General features: G+C 61.9%; 1 protein-coding gene across 4 annotated transcripts; it reads left to right on the plus strand.

Annotated features, from left to right (window-relative positions):
* The first annotated feature begins 450 nt into the window (after positions 1 to 450).
* On the plus strand, positions 451 to 20154 carry PDGFA (platelet derived growth factor subunit A). 4 transcript variants are annotated; one of them, XM_013047774.2, is made up of 8 exons: positions 451 to 752; positions 2158 to 2287; positions 3762 to 3858; positions 8259 to 8363; positions 10438 to 10625; positions 16757 to 16883; positions 17273 to 17341; positions 19034 to 20154. In XM_013047774.2, the coding sequence occupies exons 2-7, from the start codon at positions 2225 to 2227 to the stop codon at positions 17326 to 17328; spliced, it is 636 nt and encodes a 211-aa protein (XP_012903228.1). In that variant the 5' UTR covers positions 451 to 752; positions 2158 to 2224; the 3' UTR covers positions 17329 to 17341; positions 19034 to 20154. The 4 variants fall into 4 exon arrangements, with proteins under 4 accessions (XP_012903228.1, XP_012903229.1, XP_044931139.1 ...); XM_013047775.2 differs by lacking the exon at positions 451 to 752 and adding an exon at positions 885 to 903; XM_045075204.1 differs by lacking the exon at positions 451 to 752 and adding an exon at positions 916 to 1242.
* The last annotated feature ends 4659 nt before the right edge of the window (positions 20155 to 24813 follow it).

A 24813-nucleotide genomic window follows, 5' to 3' on the forward strand; every position in this document is an offset into this window, starting at 1 on the left:
CCCTCCCGACTTGGCCTTTGAAATGCTGGAGCCCGCCGAGCCAAGGATGAAAGACTGCCCGCGGGGCTACGCCTTTACTGCCTTTGTCTGGCGGGAGGGCGGCCGCGGCAGGGCGCAGGCCTAATCCACAGGATGGGGCCGAAGGGGGCGGAGGCCTGGGGCGGGAGGAATTCCCGGCCGCCGTCCAACCTCCCACCCGCTAGGGAGTCTCCGAGCCTTCGGGGCCTCGCCGTCTAGCTTTGGGGTCGCAAGGCCGGTCTTCCCTCCTAGCCCTGCTTCCAGGCTCGGCTGGGCCCTCGAGGGACCCGCTGGTCCGATCCCACCTGCCGTAGGCGGACAGGATCTGCCTCGCTCGGGTGCACCTGCCCTTTGGTGGCCGGGGAGCGGTCCAGCCGCCTCAGGCTTCGGCCTCCGGCGCGCTGCTCCCCCGCATCGCGCTCGGTACGGCGCCTCGGCCGGAGGTGGCGCTCTGTGCGCCCGGCGGATCCCGGCGTGGGAGGCTCCGACTCCGGGGGTTCCTCGCGAGCCGCTCCTTTCTCTTCCTTCCCTTCCGCCCCCTCGAGTTCCCGGCTCAGGCCGCAGCCCAGGCTTCTCCGAGGGAGTGGGGACGCGGGCTCCCAGGGTGGGGACCAGGCACGCTGCAACCCCCTCCTCCGACTTGGGCGCTCTCCCATCTCGGAATGCGGGTGGAGGTTCCTCACTCAGGCGCCCCAGGCATCGGATTCTGGGCGGGGGCGCGTGGCAGCCGCCAGGTGAGTGCCCCAGACGCGCCCCTAGACCCGCCCCACCTCTCACCAGAAACTCACTCCCCCTCCTTTTATGGAGACGGGGAGGCCGGGGCCCTGGATCCTAACGGTGGAAAGAGGCCCGAGCGCCGGGGCGGGGGGCCGGAGGCGGGGGCAGGTTCGCTTTTGCCCTTTTTGGCGTAGCAGCTCTGGGCGCTGCCCTCTGCCGCCGCTGGGGCCCGAGGGAGGCGATCCGGCGACGGCGGCTCTTCTGCGGCGGCCTCCTCCCCTCCCCGTCCGGTGCCGCAGGATTGCAGCTGCCACTGGAGGGTGGGCAAGCTCAAGGGAGGGGCGCGCGGGGAGCCCGCCGGGCGAGCGGAGCCCCGCGGCTGTGCTCGCAGCCAGGCGCGGGGCTTTGATGGATCTCACTGCCTGCGTGAGCGCCACTGTGTGCTCACTGCAGCGGCGGCGGCGGCCGGGCCCTGCCTGGCCCGTGCGGCCCCCGCGCGCTTCCGAGGTGCGGGTCCCGGGCCCGGAATCCGGGGGAGGCGAGGGGGAGGGGGCGGGGGAGGGGCGCGGCGGCGGCGGCGCTATAACCCCCTCCCCGCCGCCGGCCGGCTCCACACGCGCGCCCTGCGGAGCCCGCACAACTCCAGCGAGCCGGGCCTGCCCGCGCCGCCGCCTCCTCCTACTCCTCTCCCCGGCGGCTGCTCCGTTTCGGCCCAGCACCCGCCCTCAGGCCGGCGCGGCGAGGCCCCAGGCGGGCGGCGGCTGCCAGGCGGCGCGGCCGCGGGCGCTGCCCAGCTCCGGCCGGCGGAGGGCGGAGCGCGGCGCCAGAGCCGAGGGCACGCCGCGGAGGGGCGCACGCAGGCCGCCGGGCCGCGCCGTGCTGGGCCGCGCCGTGCCCGGCCGGGCGGCGGCTGCGAGAGGAGGCCGGAGGCGAGCGCGGGGCCGGCGGTGGGCGCGCAAGGCCGCCCGCAGCCCGCAGGGAGAGCGCGAGCCCGCGGCCGGGGCCCGGCCGGGCGTCCAGACAGGTGATAGGTGGTGCGGCGGCGGCAGCTCCAGCCTCGCTCCGGGGTCCCTCTCGGGGCTGACGCCCGCAAATATGCAGAATTACCGGCCGGGTCGCTCCTAAAGCCAGCGCCGGGGAGCGAGCGCGGCAGCGGCCAGCACCGGGAACGCACCAAGGAAGAGGCCCAGCCCCCGCCCTCCGCCCCTTCCGTCCCCACCCCCTACCCGGCGGCCCAGGAGGCTCCCGGCGCGGCGGGCGCGGCGAGCGCGCACTCCCTGCTCCTCCTCCTCCTCGCTGGCGCTGCCTGCCTCTCCGCACTCGCAGCTCGCGCCGGGCGCGCTCCGCCGGCTCCCTGCTCTCCGCGCCACCCTCCTCCGGGCCGCGCTCCCTGAGGGATGGTACTGAATTTCGCCGCCACAGGAGCCCGGCTGGAGCGCCCGCCCCGCGGCCTCGCCTCCCCGCCTCCCCGCCAGCGCCTCGGGACGCGATGAGGACCTGGGCTTGCCTGCTACTCCTCGGCTGCGGATATCTCGCCCATGCCCTGGCCGAGGTGGGTGCCACCCCCGCGCCCTGTCCCCTCTCCGACTCCCCGGGCGCACGCCTCCTGCAACCACCCGCGGGCCGGGGCGCCTCGGGCTCTGGGGCTCTGCAGAGCGCGTTTTGATTTCTGCTAGGGTGGTCGGATTTTTTGATTTTTTTCCAACTGGGTTTTATTTTCTGCCATGCCGAAGTATGTCTGGTGAGTTTCCAGCGTGTTGCGTCGCTCTGCCGTGGAGGGACGGAGTGGCGCGGGGTGGACGAGTGGGGAGAAACTTCGGGGGGCGCGGGCTCCTCTCCGGGGAGGGGGGCCCGGGGAGCGGCGGACAATGCAGTATCGGGGTGCAGGGGGCGCGGAAAGGGGTGTGTGTGTGACCTGGCGGAACCTGGGAGGGGAGAAGAGCGGCGGATAAACACGGCGGTTGCGGCGGAAGCCCCCGGCAGGCAGGGTGGGCCGTGCGGGTCCGCAGCCCCCCGGTCCCTGCTCTTGAGCCCGGCCGGGCGGCTGGGCCGGCGCAGTCCCGCCCGCCCAGGGCCTGCTTACAGGTGGCTGAGCGAGACGAGCCGGGGCCGGGCCAGGCGCCCGCGTCCTCCCACCGCGGGCGTTCCCCCCGCCCCCACCCCCATGTCCAATCCCTATCCCCGGGAGCTCTGCTGTAATGAATGACTTTTCTGCAGCCCCCGTCGTGGGAACTTAGTGCCTGAGACCCCTCCCTCCCACACCCACACCCACACAGCGACCCCCGACTCCCTCTAAAAATCTGGAGAGTGGGGAGAGCCCGGGAGGTGGGGGTGGTCTGGGCAGGAACCGGGAGCCGCGAGAGGTGGAGATTTAACCCCCCCGTTGCCGGGCAGCCTTTCCCAGCCGTCTGCTGGATTTGGGGCGCCTTGGGCGGTGCTAGGACCGCAGCCCGGCCAGAGCGGGTGGGGCGCGCGTGTGAACGAGTGAGTACGCGCGCGCGCGCGCGTTTTTGCGACGGAGACCCTCGACCCCACAGGTTCGGCCCGGGATTCCCGGGTGTGAAATTTAAGCCGCTGGCTAGATTAAAGTGTTAAGGCTGCCGTGACTTTCGTCGCCGATCCGTGACGCATTTCAACTTGATCTTTCTGGATGTCGATTTCACTATTAAAATCAGAAACTCCACGGCCCCCTCGCTGCCGCTAGACCTCCTGTAACTGACACCCGGGGCGGTGGGGCCGGGGTGCCCGGCTTTTGTTTGCAAATTTAAAGGTGGGGGGGGCTTGCTTTCTGCAAAGGCGGACCTGGATGGGGGCCGGGAATTTGGGGTCTCACCCAGTCCCCTCCCCCCGCCCCTCCCCGCGTCTGACTTCAGGGCCCCGGGCAGGGGTCGGACGGCCGGCGAGCTGGGAGGGCCTGGGACTTGGGACCGGGCTACCGCGGCTGGGGGACCCGGCGCTCTCCGCTCTCGCGGCGTGGGTGCGAGCCGGCCGGGTGGCGGGCGCTGACCGTGTGGCTCTGCTTGCAGGACGCTGAGATCCCCCGCGAGGTGATTGAGAGGCTGGCGTACAGTCAGATCCACAGCATCCGGGACCTCCAGCGACTCCTGGAGATAGACTCCGTAGGTAAATCGCGCCCCTTCCCTCGGCGCGCGGGGCGGGTGTGCGGGTTGTGCGTCCCGCGCCGCCTCCAGCGCTCGGGCCGGCCGGGCGCCGCGCAGGAGCGCACCGAAAGGTCAGAATCCAATCTCGGGCCATAAAAGCCCAGGCGGATGAGTCAGGAGTTTCTCTTCCAGTCCCCACTTTCTCTCCCCGCGGCGGCGGCCGCGAGCTCCTCGCTTGCCCGGGGATTGTTTTTGCATTTAAGGATAATGCCGCGCGTGTCACACAAAGTTCAGCAGCGCAGAGGGCGCCGGCGCCCGGGCCAGGTGTGCGGGCCTCGGGCCTGCCCTGTGGGGCCGGGAGGAGCGGCTGAGTGGGCCGGGGCTTGGGCACAGAGCCCTGGACGCATGCCCCGCGGGCAGGCACGCGCTGGAGGAGCTGCCCCTGGCCAGGGCGGCTTTGTCATTGCCGGGAGCTGGTGGCCCGTTCCCGCCGCAGCTCTGCCTTTGTGGTTGCAGGAGTCCCGTGCCTTTCTCTTTTTCACAGGCCCATAAAGAGGCGCATCTTGGACACATCTGGTATCTGGGGACTATTTTGGGGCTCACCGTCAGGCCCTGGAATCTAGCCACTTTAGAGGAGAGTTTATTTGTAAAGGCATAGTTTTGAACCTCATTGGTGTCAGTGAGAGAGTTGGAGGGGCTGGATGGACAGGGAAAGGTCACCAGGGACCCAGGCTGTTGCTGGTGGGGTGGGGGCCATGGTGTGGCGGGGAGGGTGCCTTTTCCTAGAGGACAGGGATTCTGGCCCACATCTTTGCGGTGTCCTGCTCCAACAACGCTGGTGTGAGGGTTAGTTACAGAAACACGTCTTATTAATGTTTGGTTAAAAAGAGGCCCCAAATGGGCTTGTCAGATGGAAGGCTGAAGGTAGCAGAGGTCGGTTGGAACAATTCTCAGTGAAGATTTTGCTCTCACTGCAGGCTACCCTCAAAGAGGGGGGCGTGTGGGGGGGGAATTAAGTAAAATCACATGGTCTAGTCATTTGGAAATTTGTACCTAATTATGGTGGTGGAGAGGCCTGAACTATTTTCATTTCATGCCAAGACCATTTGCTAGCAAGGCCGATGGTTTCTGTAGTTTCGTGACCCAGGAAATCCTTTGGCTGATTCTTATCAGGAAGGGGGTAGAATTTCACTTGGAGATCAGAGTTGGGCCAGGGGGGATTTTGGTCTGGTTCCTTGATGTGTAACCCTGGGGAGAAGGATTTGGCTTCGGTTAGCTGAGGAAAACACTCGCCTACATTCTGCTGGTCCCTGGCAGATCGGTGAAAGTGGGGAGGCTGCCTCCCCAAGAAGATTCAGGCCTTTTTTTCTTTTTTGGCTTGCTGGAGCAAGGCCGGTGCAGGGCTGGGGCTTCTCTGTGGGATGGCTTTGGGATGCCACCGGGAAATGGGCCATTCACTTTCTGTTGGGGCCATTCTTATTCTGGTCTCTGCTGTCCCTCCCCCGCTCCATTAGCACTTTCTGCATTGCAGCTTGGTGGGTTATGCTGATGGCATTCCTGACCTGGGGGCCTTTGGGCCCAGAGCCTCTTTGGGAGGTTCCAAACTGTAAAGGCAGGACGCCTCAGCCAGTTCCCTGGCTGGTTTCAAATTGCCCCCTTATAAAAATCCCTGGGTGTTTCCCTTCTGCTCTCCACCCCACCCCTGCCTTCCACCCTCTGTCACCTGGTTTGGGGTCTTACTGACTAGGATTCTGGGGATTCTGGATTCCTCATGCTTAGGAAACTGGGGTGCAAACAGAGGGGGTTTTCTAGGATCACCTTTACTCCCTGGGTTTTACCCTAGGAGACCCTTTGTGACACAGATCCCAACGTGGGTCTCCGTCCTGGTCTGGCACCCTCCTGCAGACCGGGAAGTTGCAAGCCAGGGCAGGGCATGGCCCAGTTTCTGGCCGGAACCTGGAGCTGCCGTCGGGTGCTCCCAAAGCTCGAGTTGCTCTCTTTCCCCCAACACCCGTTCCCGCCCAAAGCTGGAGCAGATCTTGCTGCTGTGGGGGTCAGTTACCTGAGGACTAAGGTGCTCTCCAGGCCCTGGACGCCCCCTACCACGAGGTCCAGCTGGAGGTCTCTGTAGGATCCCTGAGAAAGGAGCTGGGATGTGGAGAAACCCATTTGGTAGTCCAAGGATGAACCAGCCCCTTCAGGTTGGTGTTTTTTTTGGGTGTAGAGCTAACCAGGCCTGGGAAGCAGACTTTTTCTCCCAGGCCCTCTCCTCCCTGGTGGGGCCTTGTGATGGACTCTGGATGGGACAGCAGGCGGCCGCATCCTCATTTTACAGATGAAGCCGGAGGCGATGGGATTCTTCTCCCAGGAGCAGTGAGAACTGCATGGAGCTGGAGAGTTCCCAGAGTTTGCGTGGAGTTCGGGGGCAGCTGACTTTGCACGCAGGGCTTTTGGGTGGAGAGACAGTGTGTGGTCTCTGAATGACCAGTGGCTGGAGTTTGGGACTTGTGCGTTGAGTGTGTTGAGAAATCAGCCATCAAGCAGTGAGACAGCCTGGGAGCTTTGTTCTCTGAGTAGCCTGGCCTGGTGCCCATGCAGTGGGGTCCCTGAGGGGTGGACACATGAATGTCCCCATCTTGGGCCATTAGTGCTCCCCCCAGGACTGAAGGCAGGATGACTGGTCCCCATCTTGAGCTGTCACTTGGATATTTGCGTGCAAAACAAAAGGGAAACCCCCTTGATTAACTGTCCTGAGCCTTGTTCCATCAGCGTCTTCTCTGCTAAGTCACTGCTGGGTCATTTCTCAAGTGGTGTCAGGCTGAAGGCCACTCCCCCATCAGTGTGGACCGCGACCACCCATCTTGATTGGGGGCCAGGAGAGGGCTCTTGTCTTGCAAGATGTCCGCCCGGGGGTTTGGGTTTCAGGGCTGTGGTCTCCTCTGTCTGTCCAAGCAAGTGGCTGGAATGGGGTTCCCGGACCCCTCCTGCGGTCCTGTCCTTGCTCCTCAGACGCATCAGGATCCAGTCACCCGTGGAGCTGGGACACCTGGCTTTCAGGCAGCTAGGAAGTTGGTGGCTGATGGGACATTTTCTCCCGGAGGCCAAGGATGGGCCGGCTGCTCTTTGGTTTGAGGATGGCAAGATGGCCACCACCAGGACGTGACTCATAAATGTCACTTTTTGGTGAAAAAATGCTTCTTGTAACAGTTGGTTGATGGGAAATTCTTACTGCATGAATAGTTGTGTTCTGATCTTATTTTGGGTCTCAGAAAAATTAGTGGCAGTGGAACATTGAGTCATTTGAAGTGAGAACTTGGGTTCTTCCCAGACTCTAGTTTTCTGAAAAGACGCATCTTTTGCTGTTTGCACCTTTTGCCTGGTTTTCAGTTTGCATTTTAAGGGAGCAGCGGTTTTGGATTTGCTGGTTTGTGGACAGTCGCTGAGGCCCCGGTGGGCCGGGCACCCAGTGGGGGGCCTCTGGGCCGGGCTGCTGGCCAGGAAGACACTTGCCTTCTCCGGGAAGGGACAGCAGGACACGGGGGAGGTCTGAGCAGCTGCCGGAGCCCTTCGCTGTGGGGACTTGCTTCTTAGGAACTGGTGCCCCTGCTAATCTACTGGGGAGCCAGGGATGGAGGGGGAAGTAGAAGGAGAGCCTCCAGCTGGGTCTGGGGCCAAGGCAGGGAGGCCTAGAGTGACCCACCTCATCCTGGTGGGTAGGTCCTGGTGGCAGGTGGTGGGACCGTGTGTCTCTTCTAGGAATCTGAGAGACCTGGGGCTCCTCTAGGCTGCCCAGGAGGGGGCTCTGGGGCGGGCAAAGGCAATGTACCAGGCACTGCAGCAGACCTGGGGATTGGGGGCCAGTTCTGACTTTGACCCTGGGACTGTGGGTCTGCTTCTGGCTGCCTGGCCCCTTCTGCCAGGCACCAGGATTCCTGGTCATTTATTCCTCCACCTGTATTTCCTGTAGCCTCTTGAGTGGACTAACTCCAGGAACAAGCAGAGTCTGGCTGTCGGCCCAATTGGGCCTCGAAGGTTAGGGTGCTCCATGGTTTAGTAAGAAGAGAGAGAGAGAGAAATGCACACACATCAGGGAAGCCACGGCAGCCTCATCTGCCCCTTTGGGACCGTTCCCGTGGGCCTGGCTGGGAGCAGCGGGCCTGGTAACACTGGGTCTCACCAGTGGAGATCACCTGCCCCTTCCATAGGGAACAGGACACAAACACCCCCCCTGCAGAGCACAGCAGGGGTGCCACATTTGGAGGCCCTCCATGTAGGCTTCCCAGAGGTTGGCAGGAGATTTTTAATATGTGGGAGTGGCGGCTCTCCCAGGGGACCCCGTCTTTCTCCGGGAAGCAGGCAGTGCCGCTGGACAGGCCCCCGGATTTGGGCCCGCTGGTCACCGTTTCCTCTTTCTGCCTGCAGGGGCCGAGGATGCTCTGGAAACGAGTGTGAGAGCCCATGCAGGCCGGGCCCCCAAGCATGCACCTGAGCAGCGGCCCGTGCCCATCCGGAGGAAGAGAAGCATTGGTGAGCCCTGGGCCTGCCAGGGTGAGGGGAGGGTGCATGGGGCATCTAGGGGGCTCTCCCCACCAGGGCTTCAGTGAAGCAAAACAAAGGCCCGTCTGCACAGGGGCCCCAGCGCCTTCAGCCCTGGCCTCCCGCCGTCTCTCCGGAGGCCTCCCTCCTGCCCCGGCCCGTCTGCTGCCTGCTGCAGCCTGGCCTGGGCCAGGAGTTTCCAGGAGAGGGGAGCCGTCATAAATTCCTTAAGTGCCCGGTCTTGTCGGGGCCTGTTTTGGAGGAGGACTTGCTGCAAACGTGGTTGCGTTTCCTTTCCAGTCTGGAGTGCATGGCCTGGCAGGCGGCTGCAGCTCGGGCCACCAGCAGATGCCCCTGCCCCTGGCCCCCACCCCACTCGCTGGGCACAGGTTTGGGGGGGTGTTTGCGTCCTGTTCCCTAGCAGAGCACCCTGTGTCTGCCTGGCCTCTTGAGGCTGTGGGGGTTTTTGGGTGGCTCAGTTCTGAGACAGAACTTGGCCTGCAATTTGCTGCCAAATTGGGAGCGAGCGTGGTCAGGGAGTGTGACTCCCCCTGCCCGGAGTCCCATGCCACCCGGGGGTCCCTCCTCCATTCCTAACTGCGTGGGATGCCCCCCCCCCCACTGCTGTTCCCTGCCTCAGAGCTTAGATTTCTCCCGGGATGTAGACTTAGTAGCTTTGGACTGGGGTGCAGCATGTGGGCGAGGGTTCCTCCTAAAGGCAGGTGGGCCCACCCAGATGACGTTGTGGTAGGCTTCCTGTCCTCCAGACCCATGTCACAGGTGAGGGCGCTCCAGCAGGCCTGTCCTGTTCCAGATGGGGAGCCCCGGGCCCCATCCGGCCAGGGCCCCCAAGCCCCTTGCAGCCAGTGGGCACTGGGCTGCTTGCCCTGAGCAGAGCCCTTTCCCCACACTGGGGCGGCCAGATTTCCAGTGCCCAGCCTTCCGTGTTGGCAGGCCTGCTCTTGGAGACCCAGCGGTCCCCCTATCCAGGTGCTTCCAGGATGCTCCCCTTCCTGGGGAGGAGGATGCAAGCCTCCTAAGTCCCTGGGGCTCTAAGGAGTCTTCTGGCCCTGGTGGGGGTGACGGGCAAGGGAGAGGCGGGCACCTGTCCCTGGGGTTGGGGTGGAGGCAGGCCCCTGTTGTCCTTCAATTGCATTTCAGGCTCTTCCGCTTGTCTGCAGGGGGCGGGGCCCTGCCCTGCCTGGTGCTGGCCGTGGGGGTTGTGCTGGGCCCTCTGTGGGTTCTGGGGTCCTTGCCCGGGCTCCCCAGCCCTGTATTACTCAAGGCCCAGTGGCCCTGGGGGCTGGTGTGGATTTGTAGGGCAGCATGTGGGGAGGAAGGTGCATGTGCTGGGGTCCCCAGGTGGACGTCTCATTGGGCAGTGGTGCCCTGGCCTCTGCTGTGTTTGGGGCTTCGGGTCAGACAGATGGGCCTGTGCTGAGGAGCACAGAGCGGAATGTAGAGCCTGTCCCTCCTCTCTTGGTGACCTTTAGTGAGCAGGTCTGTGGCTCGTGGGGTGGGGAGGTGGACCTGAGTCCCATGTCCTGCATCTCCTGCTCACCTCGGGTGTCCTGCCTTCCTGGGCCTGGCTTGGTAGCTGTGGCAGCTGCTGGGGCTGGGCCCTGATTGGTCCAGTGGCTGTGGGGTCCATTGCCCTCTCGCTCTTGGGGTCCCATCCTTGGCTTCCCTGTTTCTCCCCATTCTCCACTAGCCGTGGGAGCTCCCTAACCATCTGTGCAGAGACTACCCCCGACCCACCCCATCAGCTCCCGGTCTCTCCCTACCCCCTGCAGGCCGTGTCAGGCTTTCTTGTTCACGTGGCCCCCTCTGCCAGCAGTGCCCTTCCCTTGGAGCCTCCCTGCCTGGCCCTCACTACTGCTCCTTGGGCCAGCCCGAGTGCACCCCGTTGGGGGCCCAGTGTGTGGACCCTAGGGTGGCCTGATGTGCTGCAGGGATGCGGCCACGTGGGGACACGCCCCCTTCAGGCCTTCAGGTGGGGGGGGGTGCTGGGTTCCTGTGGGCCACGGGGCATGGCCCGGCCTTCACCGTGGCTCTTGCTCTGCAGAGGAAGCCATCCCCGCGGTCTGCAAGACCAGGACCGTCATTTACGAGATACCTCGGAGCCAGGTCGACCCCACGTCCGCCAACTTCCTGATCTGGCCGCCGTGTGTGGAGGTGAAGCGCTGTGCAGGCTGCTGCAACACCAGCAGCGTCAAGTGTCAGCCCTCCCGCGTCCATCACCGCAGCGTCAAGGTGAGCCGGCCCGCCCCGGGGTGCCCGCCAGGCCCGGGCACACAGCAGGGTGCTGGAAGAGCCGGGACCCGGGGCTGGGCCGGCTGCGGGGGAGGGGGGGTAGGCGTGTGGTTCCCTTCCCCCTGTCTCCCCATGAAGCGACATCACGGACCAGCCTCAGGACATGGGCCATGGCACGTGGCAAGACGGGCGCGGGGTCCTCTCAGCCTTTCCCCAGAAGCACAAGGGAAGCAGGGCCTACCACATTGAGCCTCCGTCCCTTGTCTGTAGGTTAGAGAGGGCACCCTTCTCTGCTGTGGGGTGGGTGTCCGTGGACTCCTGCTGAGCGCCCTCCTGGGGGTGCCTCAGTCCTGGGGGCTGGGCCTGCAAAGCCAGCCCCTCCCCTCATACTGGGAAGCTGTGCTCTGCTCAGATACCCTCATGATGGGCGCTGGGTTGGCCGTCTTTGCTATAGTCCCTGGGTGCTGGCACACAGCTGGGCGCCTGCCCCAGAGCCCTGTCTGGGGCTGGAGACTTCCAGGTCACGTTCAGATTACCTGTGCGGGGGCTCCTTGTTCTTCCTGCCTTAGTCCTTGCGGGAAATCAGCCTCTTCCGTTCGCCCTGGGCTACTACACTGGGGTCTTGGCCAGACAGTGGTGTTTTGGACCAGTGGCTGGAGGGGTTCCTGGGGCATGGGTCTGTTCCTCTCTGGCCTGACTTGCCCCATCTGTGAAATGGGTCTGAATCATGGTGATGTGCTATCTCAGGCTGTGTGGGACATGGGTCCCGGGGCAGCTGGGCCCCCGTTTGGAGGGGAGCTGTTCTGCGTCCGAAAGGATAGCACCAGAGTGTCTTGGTCTCTCTGTTGTGTGGCTAGGCTGTAGAGTCCTGGGTGCTCCCAGTCTAGGGGAAGGGGCTGCCATCCCTGGAAGCTGGCTCTGGGAAGGCTGTGGTCCCACGAAATCTGGGTTGTGGATTTGGGCAGCGGGACACCTACTGAGTGGCAATGGCCTGCCCACTCAGCTAAGCCTCCAGTGTTCCCCAGATTCTGGGGGTATGTCAGAAGCCATTCCTTAACTGGAGATTCAGAGCCTGTGTGCCCGCTGCCAGTCCAGGGCCCCTGGATGTGGGGCCCTGGCCCCAGAGTGAAGTGCAGGGGAGACTTTCTTACTCACAGACCACGGAGCTGGTTGGGACACTTGTTTGTCACGTGAGAAGGCACGTCAGGCCCATAACTGGGGCTCCACCTGACCTCTGGGGACTTGGTCCTTGAGCACCTGGGGCATTGAGTAAGCACATTCCACGGCTTGCCACACTGTGCTCTCCACGGCGGAGGCTCCCAGCGGCCTGGTGCACTTGCCTGGGCGCTGGCTCTGGTCTTGGCAGGGCCCCCAGCTGGCATGGGGCCCAGCTCTGCACCCTTTGTTAAAGGGAGAAACAGAGGCTCAAGGGGATGGGGCTGTGCGTTCTGCACCAAGACTTGTCCCTTGCTGCCTGCTGTGGGACCCCTTGGGTCTCCATGTCCTTGCTTACGGGATGTTGTGAGGGGGTCTCGTGAGCCCTGAGAACCCAGACACCTGAGATCTTTTGTTCCTGGGAGTGGGGGTGCTGGAGCTCCACATGACAGTCCCTCATGTGGGTGCAGGGCGTAGGGTTGCCCTTTGGGCGTCCAGCTGGTCTCTCAGAGACACAGCGGTGCTGGAATGAAGTGGGGCTCCCTGCCCTGTGGGCTCCTGCCTCCCCTGGGTAAGGACTGGGGTGTGTCTGGTCCCGGTGTGGGCTGTGATCCCCTCCTCCCAGCCCACCCTGAGTGGGTGGACGTGTGGGCATCAGGGGCTACTTCCTGGGAGGGGCCACCATTGGCCTTGGGCACAGGCCTTGGGCACAGCCAGGGCTCCTCGCACAGGCCTTCATCTGCTTGGACAGGGTCGCAGTCTGTCCAAGGGGACGGACAGGCTGAGTCCTGCAGCTGGAGCCTGGTGGCCTGCTTCCATGTCCGGCCCTGCCCTTCTCGGGCCCCTTCCTCGTTCTCCCTCAGGGAAGGCAGCTCCTTCTCCCTGCCCACCCATCAGAGGGTTGGCAGGAAAACATCCGGCCCTAGACACTGGGGGTTTTGGCCGAGAAGGGACAAAGGGTCAGTGAAAACAGGAGGTCCATTGTGGAGGGTGGCCTGGTCCCCTCGGCTGCCCAGGAAGCTGTGGCCGCTGCATTGGGGTGAGGCGGAGCGGGCTGGTGGGCCTGGCGGAGTCCTGTGCTGAGTGTCTGTGAGGGGTGCTGGGGCCAGCGGGGGCCCATGTGGCTGTGCAGGTGGGATGTCTTGCCCCGAGCTGACACGTGCCTGGTTTTTTGGTTTACGGCTTTTTGATCACAATTAGAGGCCCTTACTGGAGAAGGTAAGGGGAGGCTGAGAGCAGCCCCAACACGAGGCCCAGATGCTGACTTGCCTGGTATGCTTCACTGAACGCCCCCAGGACTTAAACTGGGGTGGATGGCTGCCTCTACTCCGTGACCACCAGGGACAGTGGCCTGAGGCTCCTAGGCAGGGCCTCTAGCCCTCTGATGGTCTCAGGTGTGGGCCCTTTGCTCTCTGGGGCTGGGCTCTCATTTGTCTCCTGGGACCTGCCTTCAGTGTGGTCCCCTTGGGGTTGCAGGGACAGCTGTCGTCAAATCTTGGGGAGGGATGAACACGTTGTCTGGGCTGGAGCCACACCTGTGTGTCCCTGTGTCAGCTCGCCATGCTCAGCATTTGGGGTCTGCCTTTAGGGGGGCCACGCGTGCTCGCTGACTGGGGTCCTGGATGAACCAGCTCTTCCTCTCCCCAGGGAATGCTGTCCCCAGACCCTGTAGGCAGCTGACCCTGTCCCCTAGACCCCAGGCTTGAGGGCTAGGAGAAGGGGTGGTGTAGATAGCGGGACCCAAGACTCTGGTTGCACCCGCTGGGGCTGTGGGGCGGACCTCCAGCCTCTCACGGCATGGCGTTGGAAGTTGGGGGCTCCTGTTTTCTTCAGGGCATCCTGTCGGTTTACACCCAAGTCTGTTAACTTGGTTAGGCCCCCAGGTCTCCAGAAGCTGGGACTCAGCCCCTGGACTACACGTGGGGCAGCCGGCTGTGGCTCTGTGTCACCCAACCTCAGGCTTCTGGAAGCTGGGTCTGGGTGTGTCTGCCAAGGAGCCCAGGATGGGCCTCTGAACCCTGATGCAGTGTGTGATCCAGCTCAGGGACCTTGGGGGGAAATCAGGGTGGATCTCCTGTCCGAGCTGCCTCAGTGTTCCCGTCTGGAAAACAGACTGTAATTGGGTCCTTACAGGGTAGCTGTGAGCATTGCAGTGAGCGACACAGGGGTTCAATAAATGCTGGTGTTTGTCATGGACAGTGCTGTGCCCTTGACTCTGGGGTGGTCAGGCCATAACCTGGGGAGGGGGTCCCCAACAGGGGCATTGCTCTCCCTGGCCCAGCTTGGGACACCCTGAGTAGCAGGAGCTCAGGGCTTCTGTGTTCGATGTCTCTTTTCTGGAAGGAGTACTGGCATCACTGGATGGTGCACTCGGGTGGCTTTGCCCTGTGAGTGTACAGGTGGGATGGTTCTTGCCAGGCGGCCTCACCACGGCAAGTGGATTGTCCTCTCTATAGGGCGCAGCTCAGACGCTTGGGACACAGACAGAGGGAGAAGAGAGGGAGGGGTGTGGGGATCCTGTTTGGGCTGCAGGATGGGTCTGGGGGCTGAGGTGACAGGAACGAGGGTCCCAGAGACACAAACATCTTGTTCTGGGGACTTGGCTGGTTTAGAGGCTGCTTGGAGAAGTTAATATTCACAGTGTGTTCTTGGGGGAAAAATGCAGCTACTTCCTGGCCAGACGGAGGTGGTGGAACGGCTTGGAATCCTCACATACCCAGAAGCAGGTGCAATCATAGATCGTTGTTTGTTTTTCTTTGATAAAAACAGCCCGTCTGCAGAGAAAGTGGGTTCCCAGACTGGAGTGGCCGGTGTTGGGAGTGCTATGCCAAGGGGACAGTGGAGGGGGGAGGTTCTGGAGCACCTGCCTTCTCCGCCATGGCTGGTCTGTGGAAAACAAGCCTGCCACCCGCACCCAGAGCCGGGGTCCAAGTACCCGCTCCCCTAGAGTAAGTAGGTGAGGTACTCGCCTAGCAGAGGTCGTGCTGTGCAGAGGGCCAGGCCCCTGCCTGCCCCAGCCTCCCTGTGTCCCTCAGCACAGTCCAGTGTGCATGGGACGCTTGAGTGCTCCAAGCTGGGGGCCGCAGCCTCTGACCTACCGGCTGAGAGGCCCTGGGGCTGGGTTGGGGCGGGAGGGGGCTGAGGCCAACCCCAGGTTCTGATGCCCAGAGGGCTGGCACGCTGGCCAGGTTCAGGCAGGGGTCCTCTGCCCTCTCAGGAGGCCCGCTGAGGTTCACCCCACCCAGTGCCCTCAAGGGGAGGTTCACTCTGGGCCCCGGGGGCTGGTTTTGCTAAGCTCAATGTGCTGAGACAGGGTTTGCTTGTTCCGAACGGGAGGTGGCCCAGTGGCAAGTTCTAGGTGCTTGTCTACATGTGAAGCCCTGGGGCACAATCCTTGTTCCCATTTTATAGACGGGAAAGTGGAGACTTTCTGCGCCCATGTCCTGAGGATCTCTCTCTCTTTTCTCTCCCTCTCTCTCTCTCTCTCTCTTTTTCTCTCTGTGGTCCTGGTCTCCTGGAGCGGTAGGTGCCATGAGGAGCTGACCTGGCCCCGCAGCTGGAGTTGCTCATATCCGTGGTCCTTTCCTCTACCTCTTCCCTCCTTAGGAAACCTGCCAGGCCTAGCCCCAAACCTGGCCTGGCTGCCACTCCACCTCTGAGCTCACACCTGGCTGTCTGCATTCACACCTGAGGCCACACACCACTTCCCGCGGCTGGCGGGCACCCGGCACCCTTTGCACGGCGGGTTAACCATTAATGTGGCCCAGCGGCTACGGGTGGGTCTGGACAAGCCCTGAGTCCTGCTCACCTGTGGGGGGGCCCATCCTTCTTGCCTGGGGTCCACTGGCTTCTGGGCTCCAGGCCTCTGTGTTAGAACTCCCCCTCCCATCACCTCCCCTCCCATCTGCCCCAGCCTGGGGGCTTCTGCTCTCCACCAGGGAGCCTCTCACCCCTGCCAACTCCCTGATGCCTCCACATGCTTGGGGTATAACCTGCGGGGACCCCTTTCTGCTCCCTTTCTGCCTCAGTTTCCCCAGGCAAATGGGGTGGAATGGCTATCCCTGGAGGCCAATCCCAGGACTGCAGCCCAGTGTCAGCACAGATGGGAGCATGGGCTGTGTGCCCAGATCTTCGGGGTCCAGGGCAGTGGGGACATGGTGGTCCCACCCCCGCTGGGGACTGAGCTCAGGCTGGGTGCTTTGGAGGGGAGCCCCCTGGAGGAAGGCTTGCTTATCTAGGGTTCTGTATCTCCTCCGTGAGTTGGGATGGAGTGAGCCCACCTTGACCACGCTCACTGTGAGTGCCATGTGCACATACGTGTGAGCATGGAGCTTGTTCTTGGGACAGGACATGTGTGTGCACATGCGTGTAATTGTGGAGGGTGGACTGGCGTTCCCACGACAGAGTGAGCCAGTTTCCCAGGCCCGAGCTGGGGTCCGTAGGGACTCGATTTCTCAGCTGCCTTGGTTTGTGCCCATGGGCCGGACACAGCCATGTGCTCCTGGTGGCTCCCTGAGAGAGGTGCAGAGAGAGGCAGTTCCACTATGTCGTGCCCCCTGATGATTTGGGCCGACAGAGGTTTGAGTGGACGGGGGAGGCCCAGCTGCAGGGGTCACTGGCTCTGGGCTAGGCCTGATACGGCCTGGGACCCCTGCCCATTCTTCTGACAAGGCTGGCGTTCCTTTGGCCAAGGTGAGCTGGGGGAGCCACGGGAAGGCCTCCAGGTGGCTGCGGGGGGCCTGGCGCCTGTGGAGTCCCCCTTTGCGGTCTGTCAGGTTCCAGTGAATGTGCCGCAAACCACAAATGCCCACAATTACCTCTCCCCCTGGCGCTCCTGCCTTTCTGCGGGGAGGTGAGAGGTTGGAGGTCAGAGGTCAGCCTGGGCGGGGTTGAGCACGTATGCACGTCGGGGCTCCCGGTGTACTACATGTGGGGCGTGGCCGCGGCGGTCATGGCGGGGCTGTTGTCTCGGGCAGGTAGCCAAGGTGGAGTACGTCAGGAAGAAGCCAAAGTTAAAGGAAGTGCAGGTGCGGCTGGAGGAGCATCTGGAATGCACGTGCACCGCCGGAGGGCCGAACCCCGACCACCGGGAGGAGGAGACGGGTAAGTCCCGCCTCGGCGCGGCCCCTCCCACCCTGTCCCCTCAGCCTCCGCCTCAGCTCACTTGGCACAGTCCGCGGGGGGCGCCCGCCAGCCCCGACGGCGTGCTGGGGGACGCTGGACGTCCCCGCCCCGGTTGGGGTGCCTGGGAGCCGCGCGGCTGGGGCGGCGCCGGGACACCTCCCGTCCCCCATCCCAGGCGGACTCTGCCCGGAGGCAGCGTGGCGTTCTGACCCGCGGCGTCGGGCCCGATCCAGGGCACCAGGAAGTGTCTCTGTGCCAAAGCTAATCGCGTTTTCTTGCAGAAAGACAAACACCTCAGCTATTTATTGCCTCAGGTCCGCAGCCCTAACCCTTAGGCCCGCTCACACTCCCTGCCCTTCTGTTAACAGGAAGGCGTAGGGAGTCAGGTAAAAAACGGAAAAGAAAAAGGTTAAAACCCACCTAACGCAGCCAACCAGGTAGGCGCTGTGTGCGGCTGCGCCGTGGTTCTGCGGGGGGGAGGTGCCCGGCTGATCACAGACGAATCCCTCCCGCGGCAGCCAGCTCGCGGCTCTGATTGATCGGCCCTGATCGGCCTGCAAGCTTCCGGTGTCTGGCTGGGCTGCGGGTCTGCTCGCTCGCGTGTCCTGCTGCTCCCGAGTCCCCGCTCTGGCTTGGGTCTCTTGCGTTAATGGGGGAGGCCCTGGCGTCACGTGAGTGGAGTGAGTCGGGTTCCTGAATGGCAGTGGGGTAGCTCTGATGTCTGTTAGCCGGGATCACCTTGGGCAGGTTACCCGTCCCATTTGACAGATGGAAGACTGAGGCTTACAGGGATGATAGGTGAGGGAATTGAAGACTGTGCGGGGGGGGGGGGGGGTTTCCTGTCTGGAAATGTTTCACAGACATGTAGGGCTGTTGACTGCTGTGTTGGAAACTCTTTGGCTGCTGGTAATACCAAAACCAACAAGGGCTGGGGTGAGGCAGACATTTAGGAGCAAGTGTGGTGTCTGGGGGCTGTCTATCCTCAGAGTTGCCTCATGGCTCAGGATAGCTGCTGAAGCTCCAGAAATCACATCTACACTCCAGGCTGGAGGAGTAAAGTTGGGAGAGGGACAGAAGAGCCCTCTTAGAGAAGTCCCACTCAGTGACTTCTGCTGTGATACCCTGGCTGTCCTTCAGCTGCAAGAGGACCTGGGCAGCGTAGTTTTGTAGAGAGGCATGCTGCTTCCCAGAAGAAAATGGGATTTGGGTAACCACAGTCATGATGAGGGTAGTTTCCAGCCTTCTTGCTCCTTGTTGTTGGCCTGGAGAGCCTGGTCCTTGCCTCTGGTCACATGTGATCCCACAGCATCCCAAACAGGTGGTTGTGGGAGATGGTATCTCAGAGCCCAGGTGCTGGTTGAATGACTGCAGAAAGCTGCCAGGTCAGCTGCGTTGAGGTTGGTGGGTCTGGTGCATTCCTCTGGGGAGGAAAGGATCCACTAGGGTGGGTTCCTGAAGCGGCCTCAACACAATTTTTGCCTGTGATTTTTGCTTTCCCTGAGGGTGTGGCTCTGGGGGTGGTTTTGTGCCTGCATGTGCACCCAGTCTGCATACCATCGATTGGGCTCTGGCCTCCATGGGCCAGCCAATGACAGAGATGTCAAGTGCATGGGACGTAGAGTCCCTGCTAGCTTGTGAGTGGTACAGGTGATGTGGATGAAGAAGAGCTGTTCTTAGCCCAGAGCTCAGTGTAGATTTGCCTGGTTACCAAGACCCTGCCTGTCTGCCTGGCAGCACCCATCCTCAGTGTTGTCTTATGGCCCAGAATGGCTGCCAGAGCTCCAGAAATCATATCAAGCCCTCTGTTGGGGTGGGGGTGGAGAAAGAACACGAGGAAAAAGGCAAAGAAAGAACCATTCTGGGCCTCAGTTTCCCTCATCTGTACAATGGGAGAATGGGGCTTGTTCTAAGGAATGTTCTGTGAGATCCCAAGAGCCTCGTCCCAGTTCTGGTCAGGAGGTTACAGAAAGGGTACTGAGGCATATTTGATTTGGAAAGTGCCACAAAACCCTGAAACCCCGAGATTTGTCTTGGTGTGTGTGAGTGTGTTTCCCTGTGGTCACTATCCCTGCGGCGGCGTGCGTGCTCGGCTCCTTGTCAGTGTCCGTCTCTCTCCCCTCTCCCTGCAGATGTGAGGTGAGGATAAGCCAGCAGCCCTTTTCCGGGACACGGATGTACATGGCGTGTTACATTCCTGAACCTACTATGTACGGTGCTCATTGCCAGCGTGCGGTCTTTGTTCTCCTCCGTGAAAAACTGTCTCCATGCACACTCGGGAGAACAAAGAGACAGTATACATTTGTTTAATGTGACATCAAAGCAAGTATTGTAGCACTCGGTGAAACAATAAGAAGCTTCCTTGTCAAAAAAAAAAAAAGAGAGAGAGAGAGAGAGACAGAGCAAACAGAACCACAAAACATGACAAACAAAACTGACTCACAAAAATATCTAAACAGTTGTCGGAATGGAGGGACACCCCGTGGGATGGAAGCGACGTGCCTCGGCCGACCGGATTTCTGTCCAGGGTCACAGGTGCTTCTGCCAGGGACACAGCCTGCTTTCTGGAGGACTCCGGGCGGGGGCCGAGGGCCCTGCAGGGCAAGCGGGAGCAGGGATGTCCCAGAACTGCCACGGGACTTAGAAACACATCTCCTTGCTGTAGTGTTTAAGTCTATACAGAAACCTTCCCGAGAGCCTTAAGTGGATTTTTTTTTTTTTTTTTTTTTTTTTTTTTTACACCATAAAGTGATTATTAAGCTTTCCTTTTTACTCTTCGGCTAGCCTTTTTTTTTTTTTTTTTTTTTAATTATCTCTTGGATGACATTTACACCGATAACACCAGGCTGCTGTAAGTCAGGACAGTGGGACCGTATCTCCCCTCGCAGGATGCGAACAAATGAGATGTATTAAAATAAACATGGTATATCCACCTATGCATCACTTCCTAAATGTTTCCGGCTTTACGTGTTTGTCCCCTGCCCCCACTTTATCTTGCCTTTTAATTTAAGCCATTTCGAGAGAACTATGCGTGAACCAATCGAGTCCGTCCCGGGCCTGCCGCTCCCAGTCCTCGCCTTGGTGAGGTGGCCCTGTGCCAGTGTTTGGACAGAATCTGAATTCTTTATTTTTGGTAAGATGTTACGCTTTACATGTATTCAACAGAAATGTGTGTGTGTGTTGTGTTTTTGTTTTTGTTTTGTAAAGGTGAAGTTTGTATTTTTATCTAATATTACCAGTTTTGTATACCTGAGAGCCTGCTATGTTTTTTTCTTTGAATCAAAAGGAAAAAGAAAAACCCACCAACAAAACCCATACACGTGAGAAGTGCTTTGTGGTCACATTTTTCTAGTTGCATAACTGAGTCTAGACCCTGTCTCCTGGCCCGGGGCTGTCGCTTGGGGGTACCTTGGGCCACCCTACCACCAGAGCCTGTGCGGCGAGGCCTACCCTTGGGATTCTGGGATCTGATGGTAATGGGCCAACAATGCCATCCTGCCTGGGTGTGCGGCCTCGTGGAGACGGAGACCAGGCGCCCACCCGAGCAGCGAAGCAGACGATGGCCTTCATCCAGAAGTGAGTTGACTTCAGTGTCTGCGGGCTGAACCCGGGAAGGCCAGCCGCCCTGTGTCGCCCATGACCCGCTCTCCCTGCTCCAAACAGAGGCTGTGTGACTGTCATGATCCCTTTATTGCCTGTGGGGTCTCCGGAGCAAGAGCGAGCATCTCTGGAGTTGGTGTGTTCGTGGGAGAGTTTCTATAAAAGCATTCCTTCAGCAGCCCATCTTCACGGTGTGGTTCCTGGTCTGCAGTTCACGCGAAGGGCGGCAGGGGGTAGGGGCTCGAGGGGCGGGCCCAGGTGGCAGCATCCCCTCAGCTTGTGCTCGGCTGTGTGCAGCCCATGGAGGCTCCGTCCCCGTGCTGGGCATCTCACAGCTGCGCTGCTCGGGACATGGGGCGGTGGAGACGTGTGTGATGGTAGGTGGGCAACATGTGATTTATGGATTTATGTTTCTCCGAGATGCTGACAGTACTGCCCAGTTTGTTTTCCTTTGCCCAAAGCTGCCTGATGAAGGACCTGTCTGTCCATTAGGGTGCTTCTGGGGAGGGGATGGTGCTGGAAGACGGCTCAGAGCCCTGGGGCGTGTGCCTGTTGCCCTGGCCAGGGCCTGTGCTGCTGGGGCAGGCGGGTGGCCTCCACGCCCAGCCAGGAAGGGGCTGCTGCCCGCCCCGTGGAGGCTGCGGTCTGTCTGTGGCGGGATTGTTTCTGGATTGCAGGCCTGCGCGGCCCACAGGCTTTGTTGCGGCTTTGCCCTGCATTCCTGGCATTTCTGCTCCTGCCTGGGCCCCTCCCGGCCTGTCACCCTGGGCTGCACCTGGGTGCGCCCAAGTAGTCAGCGTCTGCTTGGGGCTGGTCCCTCACACTCTTGCAAGGCCTGTGCCCTTGAGCCACAGGCCTCTGTCTGTACCTCCTGGGGATGGTAGCCCGGCACACAATAAGGATTCTGTATTAGGCGCGCAGGGACCCAGCATGGGCCTCAGGGTCTCTGGCCTCCCTGTACAGAAGCACGTCCCCCCACCCTCGGCATACCCTCTTTTCTGTGGGTCTGGCCCTGCAGAGGGGCAAAGCCCTGGGCTCATGGGTCTCTCATGGGTGCACCTGCCTGGAGACCCGTAGCCACTGGTCACACCTGTCCTTGCCCTGTGTCGGAGGTCCCACCAGGTGCCAGGTGGACTAGGTGCCTCCCCACCTCCCTCGGAGCAGCTCCTGTTCCACACCAACTTGGTGTCCTGGTTTGCATAGTGAGTGCACCTGGCTGGGTGGCTGTCCCTGGTGTGTCCCCGTGCCACCCGCCAACCTGGGCTAGTCTCAGCTGCTGCTGGGGAAAGGCCTCTCGTGCTCGCCTCCCACATTCCAGGGGGTGGGAACGAAGGACAGGGCACTGTGCCCTTGGCATGCCCTTGACCCTCCCGGGGGCGGGGTGGGGGGGAGCCTGAGCAGAGAAGCAGTGGAAGGATGGTGGGCAGCGTTCTGCCAGGGGCCAGCGGGCCAGGCCGGACGCTCCACACTGCTGGGGCCTTGGTTGGCCCTGTGGGTGTCAGGCACCTGGGGCCCGAAGCAGCCTTTCCATGCCCTTGCCAGCACGCATCTGTCCCTGGAGCCGCAACTGTGGGACCCAGTCCAGAATGGCGGCCACCCAGGCCCCCAGGGAGAGCAGCAGAGGAGGAAGAAGCCTTTGGGTGGGGGGCACCCAGGGCCCTGAGCTCTGGGCTGTCCCCAGAGCAGGTGCTCCCCGGGCACATGCTGCTGAGCTGGGGTCCTGGTATGGAAGCGTGGCTGGCATGGTGCCCTGCGGGCTCCAGACTCACAGTGCGGAGACTGGACCGCTCTCTCCATTACTCCCATGTTCCCCGCAGGACGGTCCTTCAGCCTCACCGACTGCGTTCCCTGTGCTCTACTCCCATGCCTGACTCCCTTGTCCTGTGAGCCCCTTCCCCCACTCCACCCACCCTCCACCCCCAGCAGTGCTGAGTTCTAGCTCCTCTCCTTGTCACTGCTGCTGACACCGTGTCCCACAGAACACCGGCCGGCCCACCTTTTATCCCACGTGCTCCCCCGTCCTGCCTCACCTGGAACGGAGCCGAGACCCCCGGTCCTGGGGCCAGGCCTCTGGTGGGTGTCAGGGTTTTGGGAACAATTGTACCAGTGCCGTCCATGCCAGGGCCTGTGATCTCCTCGTGCAGATCCAAACAGAGGTTCCGAGGCTCAGACATCCCCCAAGGCAGCAGCTGGAGGTGGGACTTGAGTCTGGTCCCCTCCCCGCTTGTGTCCACTTGGGCTCCTGGCTGCAGCTCCCCCGGGAAGCCTGCTGTTGTCCCCATCTAGCCCCTGCCAGCTGCATCCCAGGTGGCTCCCAAATGGCCCCGTCCCGGGGCTCTGGGTCCCAGGGCCTGGCTGGGCTGTGGTAGGCACCCCAGACCCTGCCAGCAGAGCCCTCTGGGGATGGAGGCAGCAAGGGGACATATGTGGGTCCGTCTGTCCTGCCTGTCATGTGGCCCACTCTGCGGAGGCCCAGACTGAGACTCAGTGTTTCCCCGTGTGGCTGGGACGGGTCTGTGTTAGCTGAACGTTGCATTGCAAATTCAGTTCACCTTGGTTCCTTGGTGCTGTGATAGTTCATTTTTGGCAGTGATATAAAGTGACTTTTCTGCTTCAGTTAACAATTTAGGTGGAACGGGGGTCAGGCAGTGCCGGGTGGCTGAGTGGCTGGCAGCCTTAACCAGGCTTTGGGGACAGTCATACTCCCGGGTGGCGGTAGGCGGCTGGCTGTGTGGACACAGAGCTGGGGGCCATGAAGTTGTGCCCTGGTCATACCTTTAACGCGGGTTCCCTAGGCCAGAGCCAGAGAAAGGCTGCTGGGCAGGCAGCTCTTAGAGAGGAGATCCCGGGATGAGGCAGGGAGCCCTGAGCACCGCCGGTGCCCACCGCTGGGCTCCAGCCAATGGGACCCAAAGGGCCTTGCCGAGTGCCCAGTGCCTGTGTAAGTGCTGAGTTCAGCAGGGGCCCTCCTGACACCAGAGGAGGCGGGCCGAGGGCCCAAGGGCACTGTCAGGCCGCCTCTGCTTGGGGGGAAGTGGGTAGATGGGACACGCCTGCGTGGGCCTGAGTGGGTGGGCCGGGAGGAGCTAGTGTTTCTGGGGCCCATGAGCTGAAGCAGAGAAATGCCCCGAGCCCATCCTGGCTGAGCAGGGCTCTTTATAAAGAGTTCCGTCATGGACCCTTTGCGTCCACTTGTTGGGGGCAGCCAAGGGTGTGGGGTGAGAATGTGGCTCTGTTGGGCTCTTCCGTGCTCTGAACTACCCGGTAGTGTGATCTTGGGTATCTCCTATGACCTTGGATGACCTTGCCATGTGACTCTGGGTGTCCTCACCGTGTGACCTTGGTAGGTCTCTTCCTGCTCTCGGAAGCTGTTTCTGGACAGCTGTGCTGGTGTGTGCAAAGGGCTTGACCCCAAGCAGATTGGGGTGGGGTGCCAGGGTCCTTGCCACACAGAGGAGAGGTAAGGGAGGAGCTGCCCTCCAGGCTGGGGGAGGATGAGTGGGAGGCGCACAGACCCCAGAACTCTCAGACTTACATGTCCACCCACCCAGGCGGCTTCTCAGGGATGGCAGTGTCCAAACACCCGCACCTGTCCCTCTTCCTCACCAGGCTGGGAGCACAGGGCATGCGGTGGATGTGCAGGAGGACCCCGTGTGAGGGCTGGGAAGCCTCTCCGCTCTTCCCTCCCAGTCCAGGCCACCTGGGCCAGTCACACCTTTAGCTGAAGTGACTTCCCGGGTCCCAGTGTGTCTCCTCCCCAGCTGGGGAACCACAGGCAGGGCTGGGGGTCTGGTCTTTTCTGGTTCCTCAGCAGCCCATGAAGGGAGGGGATGGGCCCCTGTGGTCCATCTCCCGTTGTCCTGACTGCACCTAAGGAGGAGGCCCTGGTGTCACCCAGCCTGGCCTCGGAGGAGATAGCAGAGGACAGGAGCCGTCCTGTCACCCCAAGCTGCCCAGCCCCCAGGCAGCCGCAGCCGGACTCCACCCCCACGCCCTGCAGGGCACCGGGACGCAAAGCGTGTGGTTTCTGCAGAATAAAACGGTGACTGTTTCCAACCAGGCCCTTGAGCCGCCAAAAAATGTGGCGTATTTGCTGTCTGGCCCCCAGCCGGCTGATCGTGGGCAGCGTTCCTGGGAGGACGCCCCGCCGTGCACCAGACACCATTCCCTGCTGGGCCTGCCGCCGGAGGCCCCTGCCTGGCAGTCCCCGGGGATGGAGCTCCCCCAGCCCTCACCCCAGCCCTTCTGGCCCCTGGCTCTGTGTTGCCATGCTCCATCAGGGCTTCCCAGGTGCTGTGCAGCCCGAAGGCCC

This window comes from Mustela putorius, unplaced genomic scaffold, assembly GCF_011764305.1.
Source record: "Mustela putorius furo isolate JIRA1106 unplaced genomic scaffold, ASM1176430v1.1 tig00000139_pilon_pilon_pilon, whole genome shotgun sequence".
Classification (NCBI taxonomy): domain Eukaryota; kingdom Metazoa; phylum Chordata; class Mammalia; order Carnivora; family Mustelidae; genus Mustela; species Mustela putorius.

Excerpts from the sequence above, each read along its gene's own strand:
- PDGFA (XM_013047774.2), top strand. The coding sequence starts at position 2,225 with ATGAGGACCTGGGCTTGCCTGCTACTCCTCGGCTGCGGATATCTCGCC. Across the intron at positions 2,288-3,761 it reads TCGCCCATGCCCTGGCCGAG|GACGCTGAGATCCCCCGCGA; the intron begins GTGGGTGCCACC and ends CTCTGCTTGCAG. Across the intron at positions 16,884-17,272 it reads CCACCGGGAGGAGGAGACGG|GAAGGCGTAGGGAGTCAGGT; the intron begins GTAAGTCCCGCC and ends TTCTGTTAACAG.